Source organism: Candoia aspera, chromosome 2 (genome assembly GCF_035149785.1).
Source record: "Candoia aspera isolate rCanAsp1 chromosome 2, rCanAsp1.hap2, whole genome shotgun sequence".
Taxonomy (NCBI): domain Eukaryota; kingdom Metazoa; phylum Chordata; class Lepidosauria; order Squamata; family Boidae; genus Candoia; species Candoia aspera.
This window is the reverse complement of record NC_086154.1, coordinates 102,153,972-102,167,476: the sequence shown is the minus strand read 5'-3', so window position 1 is coordinate 102,167,476 and position 13,505 is coordinate 102,153,972. Positions and strand designations below refer to the sequence as shown.

Sequence of the window (13,505 nt, the reverse complement as noted above, 5' to 3'; positions counted from 1 at the left end):
GGTTACGGACAGATTGTCATGGAGAAAATCTATCTATGTGGTTGCTAAGAGTTGACAGTGAGTTGATGGCACATAAGCAAGCAAGCAAGTCAGCAAGCAATTGGAAGTGTCTTCTTTTTGCCAATGAAACCTCTACTGCACAAAAATACTAGAACTGAAACGACTCCAATTTTCTTCTGGTTATTGAAAATTGCATCTCAGTAGAGAATTCTGTCCATGTCTGGTACAGAGATTGCCTCCTATCCATATCACACTTATAGAAACTTTTGACATGATTTCCACAGCCTCATTCATTCTTCTCTTAATATGACAGCAGTCAAGAATGGAAAGATGGAAACTCTGTAGCTCGGCTAATTATTATTTCAAGCATCAAGGGTTGTTTACTTTAAAAGTAGGGAGGAAAAATATTGTGATGCATAATTTATTGCAATGCAGGCCCTGTTTCAACTATGAATGAGACAACGTGCCTGAAACCATAACGCATATCTAAACATGCTCCTCCACAAATGCTGAGAACTGATGGACATTGTGATCTCTTTCCTGTGTCTTTGATTTCAGGTCTGACCACCACTGATGAGAATAAATGGAGGGAGCTGCGACGGTTCACATTGTCCACTTTGCGAGATTTTGGGATGGGAAAGAAAAGAATGTCTGAGAGGGTACAGGAGGAAGCCCTTTGTCTGACAGAGCAAATGGCTACCACAAAAGGTCCTCTAAAGAAACTGAAAGCTGTTCTCCTACAGAAGAATCATTTCAGGAAGAGTATTGTCTTTAAAAAAATTAAGCTGAAAAGGTTTTCAGTATTATGTAAAGTCACAGGAAAACTAGATTCTAAACCAAGGTTTCTCAACCAGGGTTCCATGGAACCCTAGGGTTCCACGAGAGGTCACTAGGGGTTCCCTGGGAGATCACAATTTATTTTTTTAAAAAATTCATATTCAGGCAACTTCACATTAAAGAGGCAAGTTTCTTTATCTTTAGTTTAAGAACACTGTTAATGCACATATACAGGCTTACACATGAAACAAATAGAATAATTTTGTAACTTCTTGCCTATATTTGAGCCTGAATGTTCAGGGGTTCCCAGAGGCCTGAAAAATATTTCAAGGATTCCTCCAGGGTCAAAAAGTTGAGAACGGCTGTTCCAAACTGAAACTCAAATCCTTCTGCACTTAAGTGCACAAAATAAGGAAAAGGGAAGATAGGCAGTGACAAGTGTCTCTCCCCCTGTCCCCCCATGTTTTTTCCACAGTGGTGTTCAGGAGCAAAGGCAAAAATACAAGAAATATAACAGCTTTCAAGCTGTTTCTCCCTCTTTTCTATCCACTGTCAGCCCTCGGCTTCATAAAAAAACAAGTTTGTCTAGAAGTAGTAAAATTTTAGTGAAATACTTTAGAAAGTAGTTACTGTGGGTGCAGTAACCAAGAAAACAGAGGGAAGATACTAGAAAGTTATTCAATGTAGTGATTACACATAAAAGCATGCTAAGTCTGGATTTTTTTTCTTTTTACTATGGTTATGTTTAGCCAGGTTTGAAGATAATGCTAAATCACACATCAAGCAAATTCAGCAGCCAGCTAAACACTTTATGGATTAATGATATAGGTAAACTAAGGGAGGTAAGGAAAGCGTGGGTAAGAATCGGCCACATGAGGGATGGAGATCTGTAAGGCAACATGGATTTGAATTAAAAGGCCACAAATAGAATTCATTCAGAAGGTTGTAGCACCTTTGGAAACCATCTTTGGTGGACAAGTCTCCTCTGGAAGGAGAAAGGAAAAGAAATAGAAAAGAAAGGTGTGGGGCTATTTAAAAAAAAGTTTTGGATTCATTAGAAAGAGAGAGGGATGGAGGGAAGAGAGTGCTCAGTTAAAACCAGAAAAAGAAGCAGAACGATTTTGAGAAAATCATTTGAACATAGTGCCCAATGACACATCAGGCAAATTGAGCAGCCAGCAAAGCGCCTTAGGGATGAATGGGGATGAATGAGGTAGGTAACCTAAAGGCAGTAAGGAAAACATGGATAAGGATGTGCTCTTATAGGCATGAAGCAGATAACAATAGGCAGTTGGCATGAGGGGTGGAGATGCAAAAGGCCCTGTGGGTCTGGATTAAACGGTCATAAATAGTGTTCATTTCGAGAGCTGTGGCACCTTTGAATATCATCTTTAATGGAGCAATCTCTGGAATGAGAAGGGAGAAGAAATGGAAAGAAAAGAAAGTGGGATTGTTTTTAGAAAAAAGAGAGAAACAGAGAGAGGGGGGGGAAGAGATTAGAAGGAGAGAGAGACAGAGACCGAAGAGCTCAGATGCAACTGGAAGCAGAGCATTCAAAGAGGGGAAGAAGGGGAAGGGACAAAGTGGAAAAACCAGCCATGAGCAGAAAGAGGCAGAGGAAGGAGTGAGAAGGCCACTCTTGGTGGAAGAGACAGCAATCAGAGTGTGAAGGCACTCTAGTGGTAACATGGCCCATGTCTTCATTTATTTCCATCCCAGCTCTGCTCCTTAGTTAATATTATTATCAAAAATTACCAATAAAATCTTTGAATATGTATTTTGTGGATTCCAGAATGGAACATGGAAACACTACTTTGTATCTTGATCAGAGAGGTTATAGGATTTTAAAATCCATATTCAGTTCTCAGGACAGAGGGAAAGAATAATAATTCAAAGTTGTTTTACCTGAAAGATTTTTGTTCCAGTTTTGTGGTGAGATTTGTGGAAGGGAAGATCTGCATTCTCTGATCCCCTTTTTATAAATTCTTTGCTTTTTCTTTCAGGGAAGCCTTTTGACCCAAGAAGGGGATTTGCAAGTGCTGTTTCTAATGTGATCTGCACAGTCGTCTTTGGCAATCGATTTGATTACGAAGATCAAACCTTCATAGAGAACCAGCAGATAGTGGAGTCTCAAATAAGATGCTTTTATGGTTTCCTAGGACTGGTATGTTAGCCATCTCTGTTGCCCCTCCTGTCATGAAGCCCCACTTTTACTAGGGTGTGTGTGTGTGTGTGTGCGCATGCACACATGCACGCACACACGAATGTTCAAATCAGAAACGTGAACACTACAAGTGATTGATGAGCTACTAAGCCAGAGAAACCAAGTCTAGACAACCAGTGAGACTGAGCCATCCAAACACCAACTGATTCCCAGTTCATCTTTCCACATATAAATTCCTGTTATAGCTTCCAAGACACTGTATTTACCTGAGACTAGAATTAAAGGTAGCTTACTGAAATTCATGTAGCTCTTGCCTTCTTGGCTTTGGTGCCTATCTGAGGCTGGACAATTAGCAATATCACAGTAAAAGCTACTCGCTGAATATTTGGGGCATTAAGCCTCCACCCTAATGGTCTACAAGGGTATAGTATTTAACATGAACTCTGTGACAGGTGTACAATACTTTTCCAAATATAATGGAGTACATTCCTGGGCAACACACCAAGAGTTTTGCTGATGCTGAAAAACTCTCTGATTATATCCGTGAGAAGGTGGAGTTCCACAGGAAGACGCTGGATCCCCAGAACCCCCGTGACTATATTGATTGCTTCCTCATTAGACAGGAGAAGGTAGGCATATTCTGCAGAATTGTCTAAATATCATGAGTATTCTCCAATATGCAACTAAGATGAAAATAGTTCATCAAATATGAATATGAAACTATTTATTCTCCACCTTCTTTCTTTACTCTTGGACAACCTTCTCATTCCATTTGCAGCATGTATTCCTGTTCCAGGCATAATTGTTGTTAAAGGTAACTATACTATTCTCCAAATTAGGCCAAGCATTAGAAATGAAGGCTGCTATCTTTAAGACAGAATTCTCCTTCTTAAAAAAAAAAAAGAGTATGGATAGAAATTTGCTTTCCATGCTAATTTAACTTTTTACAAGGTATTTCTTTAGAGGTCTTCTATACTCACAATAGGTGATATAAAGATAACTAAGTACAGTTTCCTGGAATCATCTTGGAGAAGCAATTTCTATTAGGATTAGTCCCTCAGATGGAACATCCAAGTTTCTATGGTCACATTGAATTCTGTTTTCCAAGCGTACACTTTAGGAATTGCTTTAGCTCAGCTCTAAATATCAACCTTAGTCAAAATCAGAGTATCCATTCTTTAATTCTGGCCATTACTTGTGGTAAATATCTGATGAGTAGGCCAGATAGGCAAGCTGTTTCTTCCCCTGCGTCAAATGGTCATCCCAGAAATACCTTAGAGTTAAAGAGCTTTTCTAGATATTCTAAAGGCAGTCTGGTTGCATTAGGTTTCCTTTAATTGAAAGAGACACTATGAAGAACTTCATGAACTACTTCATCTCAATTCCAAGTAGAATGTTTATTCTTCCTTTTTCCCCTCTTAGGAAGAGAACTCATCTGAGGTTGTCTATACTCTTGAAGATCTTGTGACAATTGTGTTTGGACTCTTCATTGCTGGGACAATAACCACCAGCCACACCTTGCTTTGCAGCCTCCTAGTGATGGTCAAATTGCCACACATTCAAGGTACAGAAATGCCCACAAAAATAGAAAGGTGTCAGGGCTCTTAGGGCTTCCACTGTGAATCCTACAAAAAAGAAAGCGAAGAAGTTAAGATGCTGTTGAGTAAGATAAACTCATTGCAGCTGCATTTATGCAGTTTTCCTGGGACCATTATGGAAGTGCTTTGCTCCTGCCTTCCTCCAGAACGTTTGTTTAGATTTCCCAGTCTGGCTTAGATGTCCATGGAACAAATGGGCCCTCCGTCAAGTCCTGAGATTTCATGAAGCAGCAGCTACTGAGAGACAATTCTAGTGAAATGATATCCATTAGATATCCACCATTAAGTACAGTACTTTTCCCCCTGACTACTATTTATTCCATCTTTGGGTGGAGACTGTGATCTTCAGAAAGCCCACATGGAAATCTTGAAGTTTGCTGGCTCTCAGCATATCTAGCAAGGCACAGAGAGCCAGATCAACAAGTTGAGTCATGTCTTCTTGGATTAGGAAAAGTTGAAATGGTCTCCACTGGGAAATGACTTCGGAGGAGGAGGAGGAGGTGGTGGAGGAGAAGGGGGAGGAGAGAAAGAGCCATTGTCCTGTCTGGAAGTGTCTTCCCCCTTTGTGCTTCAAAAAACATGTTTCTATCCAAGTGCTAGCTGACTGCAGGTGCTCAGCATGAGAAAGTAAACGGCTGTCAATGGCTTCTCAATATTTTTTCGCACAGCTAAGGTGCAACAGGAGATCGATGAGGTGGTGGGTGCAAACCGCACTCCAGGCATGGAAGACCGATTGAGGATGCCTTTCACAAATGCTGTTGTCCACGAGGTCCAACGGTATCAGGAAGGGAGCCTTGAGAACTTTCCACGGGCAACAACTTGTGACACAAAATTCCATGGTTACAACATTCCCAAGGTGTGGTTAGAGAACTATTGGTCAAGATGTCCTGGGGAAGAAAAAAAAAAAGATGACAGTTAGGTATCCAAAGATCCTTCACATCCAAGGCAGTTTGAATAAATATGTATGAAACCAAATATCTGCCTCTTCCCTCCATGTCCACAGAGTGTTTGCAGAGTGCTCCCCACTGACCTATTTTATTTGAGGCAAGTGAGAACTGGAGGCTCCTTCTTCCCCACATGAAGTAGTACCAACCAATGTCATCTGTTTCTTCCTCTCCCTCTAGAACACGGCTGTTGTGCCAATGCTCTCCTCTGTACATTTTGATCCTCTCCATTGGGAGACCCCAGGAAAGTTCAACCCAGATCATTTTTTGGATGAAAAGGGCCAGTTCAGGAAGAGAGACGCTTTCATGCCATTCTCAGCAGGTAGAGTCCTCTGGAACAGATTGGATGTGTTACCAAGTAACCTGCTTACCTGATCCATGCTATTCTTTTATCAGACACAATTCCAGCAGGCGTACTTCCGAAATAAGCTTTCTGTTCTTTTTTGCTTTTGCAGGGAAGCGGGCCTGTCCAGGGGAGGCCCTGGCTCGGATGGAGCTCTTCCTGTTCTTCAGCACTCTGCTCCAGAAGTTCACCTTCCATATGGCTGGGGACAGCAAAGATACAGATATATGGTCTTTGTTTATGGACTTCAGAAATAAGAATCAGTATCCCTTTATACGAGCTGTTAAACGTTCAGTGGACGTTTAATGTTCAGTAATTAAGAGAAGGAAAGTAGCCAAGGACCTAATGCGTGACTTCTTTTCTTTTCTTTCTTTCCTCCAACCCTCCCCTTCCCTCTCTTTCTTCCTTCCCCCTCCCCTCCCTGCCTGCCTTTTTGGCACATATTGTATCCAACGAACAGCTCTTTTTGAGGCCTGGGAACTGGTCTGGCCAATCCTATATTAATAGATAATTAATTTAATTTTTATGGTAAAGATCGCTACTCTTACCTTAGCTCTAATTATGTTTTATGGCCCCTTTAAGAATACTTGTGAAATATTTCATAGCTGTTTCTCTAAGCTATATTCTACAAACTGTCAATATATAATTTGTACTGGAGATTTCAACTTCATTCAAGATTCTCAGGTAGAACTACTATGAGAAATTGATGTTGTTCAATAAGCTAAATTTGAAAGTATCAAGGAAGATCTTTTACTTGGGCTAAATACAAGAGCAAGTCATGTGTAAATCTGTTGATATCTAATGGTTGTTTTAAAGACTGACAGACTGTGTGTTGTATATGACTTATCTGTAATATTTGCTTGGCAATACATACAACTAAAACCTGTATTATTTTGACTCCCAGGAGTTCTCCCTAGCAGCCTCTGAAGTGGCTGCAATTTTAGAATCCTTAACAGATGCAGCCCTTGAATGGAATCTGACCAGTCACTTTGATAAGGAATTAAACAGTAACATGAATGGTAGTATTAGTTATTTATCTGAATTGCGGAATGAAGAATTAAAATATCCAACTTCAGAGAATCAACGGGTGCAGATGTGCAAAATAGAAAATATAATTCTTAGGATTTCAAAAAGGAATTCATTCCTCAGAAAATATTGTTTCTCAAAGGGGTCTTCCTTTTTTGTCCACTACTGATAAAATCTCATGTCTGAAAAGTTTTTGCCTGATGGCAGATAAATTCACACAAGGAGGTTCTGTCCGGAAAATGTAATTAATCAACAACCCAGTTACATGAATATTACACAGATATATTTATTTATTTATATTTCAAATTTAGTTACCGCCCATCTCACACAAAGAGCGACTCTGGGCGGTTTACAGTAAAACCATAATAAAACCATAATAAATAACCATTAAAATAAAATACAATAAAACCTTATTCTTAAACAAAAATATAATCCAAGATGAACTGTAGGTATTAAAACGTTCTTAGTTTATGGGAGTGTTTTCAGGATGCTAACCACCCCCAGGGTGGATTAGTCCTCCTCCCACCCCATATGAGATGGCAGAACCAGGTCTTCACCCCTTTCCAGAAGGCTGGGAGAATGGGGGCCTGCCTCACCTCTGGGGCGAAAGCATTCATTTACAACATTTACAGTGTTCCAACTTACTTCTACACTGGGAGGTACTTGGGTTCCAGAGGGAGCTTGGGTTTTTCCCTGGGGATCCGGTGGGCCGTCCAGCTGTGGCCTTGATTGCAGCCTGGAAGGGTATGTTCCCCCTAAGGGGTGTGTGTGTGTGTGTGTGTGCAGTACTCATCAAACATGTGCATACAGGAAAAAAGTCAAGCAAACACAACATTAAATTAAACAACAGCAACAATAATAATACATTTGGGTTCCATAAAACTCCGGCTTCTCGAGGACTCCTCCACAAGCCTGTCACTTTGGCTTAACTGCAGCAGTGTGGGTTGCTTGGTGCCGCCCCCCCACCCTGGGGGGGGTGCCAAAATGAGCACGGGGGGGGGGGCATGGAATCCATGTTTGCCCCGAGTGACACAGACGCTAGTTGCGGGCCTGGTCCTGAGGGCGGGGCCTGTTGCCCAGGACAGCAGGCAGGTGGCTCTTTCCTGGCCTTGCAGTTGCAGCCAACCTGTTCCAGCATTTGAATTTCTTGGAATTATTAGCAGCATCTTCCGAAATGATGTTATGCAAGAAACGGCATCATAAATGTTCTACACTTTGGCTGTTGATGACAGCACAGATATTTCTGGGAGCAAACATTTGGCAATTTTCTTTAAATATTGGCCCAGCGTTGATTTGGATTATGAAACCTAGTTTGGTGGCATTTTTGATTAGATAAACATAAAGCTGTTTGAATTTTAGCTGCCATCAGAGGCTTTTATAAATGAAACCAGCTAGATTTAAAAATGTTATGTTCACATCTGTTGGGGACTCTGTGACGTTAGGCAGAAGTAATACTGCAGCAGCACAGTTGAAACATGACACCCTACTCCTAACCCAGCAAGGGTGTGTAGCGCGTCAGAAAGGTTTAGTGATTTCTGACAAATGGAACGAAGTCACAGTGTCCCCTAAGGGACACTGAAACTCCAATGAGAACTGCCTACTCAGTGTGCTCTAGATCCACATCAAAAAGAGTTAACTTTCTGCAAATCACTGATGCTTCTGAATACAATTCAGCGGCGTTCAGGCCATTGAATGAAATACGCTGGTTATTGAGGTATTTTGCTCCTTGAGCTGTGGTTTGAAACGATGAGGCTCTGCTAGAGTATTTCCAGGAAGAAAAGAAAATTGACCCAACTGCTGAATACGAAGTTTAGGCTGTCTCTGAAAGTTTATGTGTGTGTGTGTGTGTGTAGAAAACTTTATTAGTTTTCAAAGTACAGTATAGATAAAATACAAAACAGAAAGTATAGAAAAGTTAGAATGTAGAACTAAAGAAAAAAGAAAGAAAACTATAAAAGTGCAAATAGATAGAAACCAGAAACAGAAAGTTACTTCTGACTTTCTCCAGTACAGATCTAGATAAATTTACAAGTATAATCTCTTATCATTAATTAAACCTTAGTAGCGTTATTTCTATCAAACAAACCATTAATTAGTAAAACCTAAAATCACAACATCATTTTTTTCTAACACAAGGAAGTAACCTAAAAGTGGTTTCCAAGTGGAAATAAATCCAAGAAGAATATTTTCTCTTATTAATGCCGTTAACTTAGCCATTTGGGCCAAGTCCATTAGTTTAACAATCCAGTCTTCCACTGTAGGTATTTGTAAACCTTCCATCATTGTGCATACAAAAGCCTTGTTGCTGTAAGCATATATTAAAACAAAGTCCCGTATTTTTTCTCAAGAGCCTTCTCCATCAGTCCCAAGAGAAATAACTCTGTTTTTTTTTTTGAAAATCCACTTTAAGGATCTCTTGAATATTTGGTCCCAATTTTTTTTCCCTTCTCACAAGTCCACCAAAGATAATGAAAAGTTCCCTCACCCTGTAAAAATTTCCAACAAACAAACATTCGTTACACCATTATACATTGTTGACAACTTATCAGGAGTTAAAGCTACCTCTATAAGTTTTAAATGATCTAACATTGTTGTCTCTGCTTCTCCAGAAGAAGAATTTAATACCTCTTGAAGCACATCATCCAGCACAAGGCAAACAGAACAAGATATCAATACCTAGGAAGCTCAATTCAGTGGAGTGAAAAAGTTAAGGCCCTACTGCAAGCACAAAGCAACGGTACTGTAGATATCAGTCCTCTTCCCACATTTATAAATCTGCTGTGTGTTTGCTTGAATGAAAGCCAAAGTTCAAGCCTGGGCTGCATTTGATATTGGATCAATTGTCAACTGTGACTTTTCTTTTGGAATTTATTTGGAATTTATTTAGTAAACCTATTTGTTTAGTTAATGTCTAGGCCACCCCTCTCATATACACGACTCTGGGTGGCTCACAATTAAGACAGAATAAAAAACAGTAAAAACAATCAGAATTAAAAACCACAAAAATGACATTAAAAATGCCAAGAAGACTCATAAACACAGAAACTAGCCAGGACATGGGCTCACCCAGGCTATCAGGGCCCCAGGCAAAGGCAGGATTTTAGTGCCTTGTGAAAGGCCAGCAGGGTTGGGACAAGACTAATTTCTAATTTCTTACACTTGATCAATTATCAAGTCTAGCTGATAATATTAAGTCTCTTTGTGTACAATATAACATTTTTTTCCACAATGCAACAGCTTTAAGTTTGTTGTTGCAGAAAAAAATGAAAGGAGAAGTTAGGGCACCTTTTCCACATATAGTGTCTTTTGCATCTCAAAATGAACAGTTCAGGGATCTTGCAAAGCTGATGGATACTGTAGGAATATTCATGGCATGCAATGCAGATTGCGAACATGGATTTAGTTTAATGAGCTCTATAAAAAAACAAAAGGGAAATTGGTTACATTTGGGGATGATTAACCATGTGAGAAGCTTTCAATTAGCAGATTACAAGATCTTGACAGAATCCATGATGAATGGACAAATGCCAAAGTCTGCAGAGAACAGTTGTAAAACCTGTGGATTTTGTAAATAAAATTATAATTGCTATCATATTTAATATTTCCTGATGAATATAATTTGTTAAAGAGTGGAAATAATTCATTGTATAGTGACTAGTGAGTTTCTATTATAATCTGTAAGTGTGTATGTGACATTTTCTAGTTTCTATACTTTAACTAAGAAATACATAAACATTTTAACATGTTGCCATTACATTTTTTTAACAATATATTTGTATACTAATATTGTGGCACACAAATTTGTACTGAGGTTTGGATAAGCTGCAAATAAGCTGCTGAGTTTTAGATAAGCTGCACATGACATGTCAGAAATTAGAGGAAACGTTGGAAAGGACTGTTAAAATAGAGAATTGATCATATGTTAATCAGGGCCTGAATAAATACTAGTAAGGGCCTCATACTAGCCCATAACTCTCATATATATATATATATATATATATATATATATATATAGCTGGAGCTTGAGCACCTCAGTGATGCCATGAGCTAAACTCTCATAGATATATAGATATAGATATAGATATATATATATATATATATATAGCTGGAGCTTGAGCACCTCAGTGATGCCATGAGCTAAACCGTGAAGGGCCACCCAAGACGGGAAGGTCATGACAGAGAGGTCAGACTAAATGCGATCCCTGGGGAAGGTAATGGCAACCCACCCCAGTATTCTTGTCGTGAAAACTAAATGGATCAGTACAACCAGAGATATGTCGGTATACCATCGGAAGATGAGACTCCCAGGTCGGAAGATGGTCAAAATGCTACTGGGGAGAAACAGAGGGTGAGTTCAACTAGCCCCAGATGTGATGACGCAGCTAGCTCAAAGCTGAAAGGATGGCTAGCGGCCGACGGTGCTGGTGGTGAACGGCGAATCCGATGTTCTAAAGATCAACACACCATTGGAACCTGGAATGTAAGATCTATGAGCCAGGGCAAATTGGATGTGGTTATTGGTGAGATGTCAAAATTCAAGATAGACATTTTGGGCATCAGTGAACTGAAATGGACTGGAATGGGCCACTTCACATCAAATGACCACCAGATCGACTACTGTGGACAAGAGGACCACAGAAGAAATGGAGTAGCCTTCATAATTAATAGTCAAGTGGCTAAAGCAGTGCTTGGTTACAATCCAAAAAACGATAGAAAGATCTCAATTCGATGGCAAGCCATCTAACATCACAGTGATCCAAATATATGCCCCAACCACAGATGCTGAAGAAGCTGAAGTAGAGCAGTTCTATGAGGATCTGCAGCACCTACTGGACAATACGCCTAAAAGAGACATTATTTTCATCACAGGAGACTGGAATGCTAAGGTAGGCAGTCAAATGACACCTGGAATTACAGGTAAGCATGGCCTGGGAGAACAAAATGAAGCAGGACATAGGCTGATAGAATTTTGCCAAGACAACTCACTCTGCATAACAAACACTCTCTTCCAACAACCTAAGAGACGGCTTTATACATGGACTTCACCAGACTGACAACACCGAAATCAGATTGACTACATCCTTTGCAGCCAAAGGTGGCGGACATCTATACAGTCAGTAAAAACAAGACCTGGAGCTGACTGTAGTTCAGATCACAAACTTCTTCTTGCACAATTTAGGATCAGACTAAAGAGATTAGGGAAGACCCACAGATCAGCTAGATATGAGCTCACTAATATTCCTAAGGAATATGCAGTGGAGGTGAAGAATAGATTTAAGGGACTGGACTTAGTAGATAGGGTTCTGGAAGAACTATGGACAGAAGTTCACAACATTGTTCAGGAGGCGGCAACAAAATACATCCCAAAGAAAGAGAAAACCAAGAAGGCAAAATGGCTGTCTGCCGAGACACTAGAAGTAGCCCAAGAAAGAAGGAAAGCAAAAGGCAACAGTGATAGGGGGAGATATGCCCAATTAAATGCAAAATTCCAGAGGTTAGCCAGAAGAGATAAGGAATTATTTTTAAACAAGCAATGCGCGGAAGTGGAAAAAGACAATAGAATAGGAAGGACAAGAGACCTCTTCCAGAAAATTAGAAACATTGGAGGTAAATTCCAGGCAAAAATGGGCATGATCAAAAACAAAGATGGCAAGGACCTAACAGAAGAAGAAGAGACCAAGAAAAGGTGGCAAGAATATACGGAAGACCTGTATAGGAAGGATAACAATATCGGGGATAGCTTTGATGGTGTGGTCAGTGAGCTAGAGCCAGACATCCTGAAGAGTGAGGTTGAATGGGCCTTAAGAAGCATTGCTAATAACAAGGCAGCAGGAGACGATGACATCCCAGCTGAACTGTTCAAAATATTGCAGGATGGTGCTGTCAAGGTAATGCATGCTATATCCCAGCAAATTTGGAAAACACAAGAATGGCCATCAGATTGGAAAACATCAACTTATATCCCCATACCAACAAAGGGAAACACTAAAGAATGTTCAAACTATCGAACAGTGGCACTCATTTCACATGCCAGTAAGGTAATGCTCAAGATCCTGCAAGGTAGACTTCAGCAATTCATGGAGCGAGAATTGCCAGATGTACAATCTGGCTTTAGAAAAGGCAGAGGAACTAGAGACCAAATTGCCAATATCCACTGGATAATGGAAAAAGCCAGGGAGTTTCAGAAAAACATCTGCTTCTGTTTTATTGACTATTCTAAAGCCTTTGACTGTGTGGACCATAACAAATTGTGGCAAGTTCTTGGTGGTATAGGGATACCAAGTCATCTTGTCTGCCTCCTGAGGAATTTGTATAACGAACAAGTAGCAACAGTAAGAACAGACCACGGAACAACGGACTGGTTTAAGATTGGGAAAGGAGTATGGCAGGGCTGTATACTCTCACCCTACCTATTCAACTTGTATGCAGAACACATCATGCAACATGCTGGGCTTGAGGAATCCAAGGCTGGGGTTAAATCGCTGGAAGAAACATTAACTATCTCACATATGCAGATGATATCACTTTGATGGCTGAAAGCGAGGAGGAACTGAGGAGCCTTATGATGAAGGTGAAAAAAGAAAGTGCAAAAGCTGGCTTGCAGCTAAACCTCAAAAAAAACAAGATTATGGCAACCAGCTTGATTGATAACT

General features: G+C 40.1%; 1 protein-coding gene across 1 annotated transcript in view; it reads left to right on the top strand.

Moving 5' to 3' along the window:
* Positions 1 to 6,843, top strand: part of LOC134490030 (uncharacterized) — a 37,795-nt gene extending 30,952 nt beyond the window's left edge. Inside the window, exons 14-20 of the mRNA XM_063292913.1 lie at positions 559 to 708; positions 2,781 to 2,941; positions 3,394 to 3,570; positions 4,364 to 4,505; positions 5,208 to 5,395; positions 5,664 to 5,810; positions 5,944 to 6,843. Of these exons, the coding sequence (XP_063148983.1) occupies positions 559 to 708; positions 2,781 to 2,941; positions 3,394 to 3,570; positions 4,364 to 4,505; positions 5,208 to 5,395; positions 5,664 to 5,810; positions 5,944 to 6,132 (1,154 nt within the window). The 3' untranslated portion in view covers positions 6,133 to 6,843. The remainder of the gene's footprint in view (positions 1 to 558; positions 709 to 2,780; positions 2,942 to 3,393; positions 3,571 to 4,363; positions 4,506 to 5,207; positions 5,396 to 5,663; positions 5,811 to 5,943) is intronic.
* Positions 6,844 to 13,505: the final 6,662 nt, after the last annotated feature.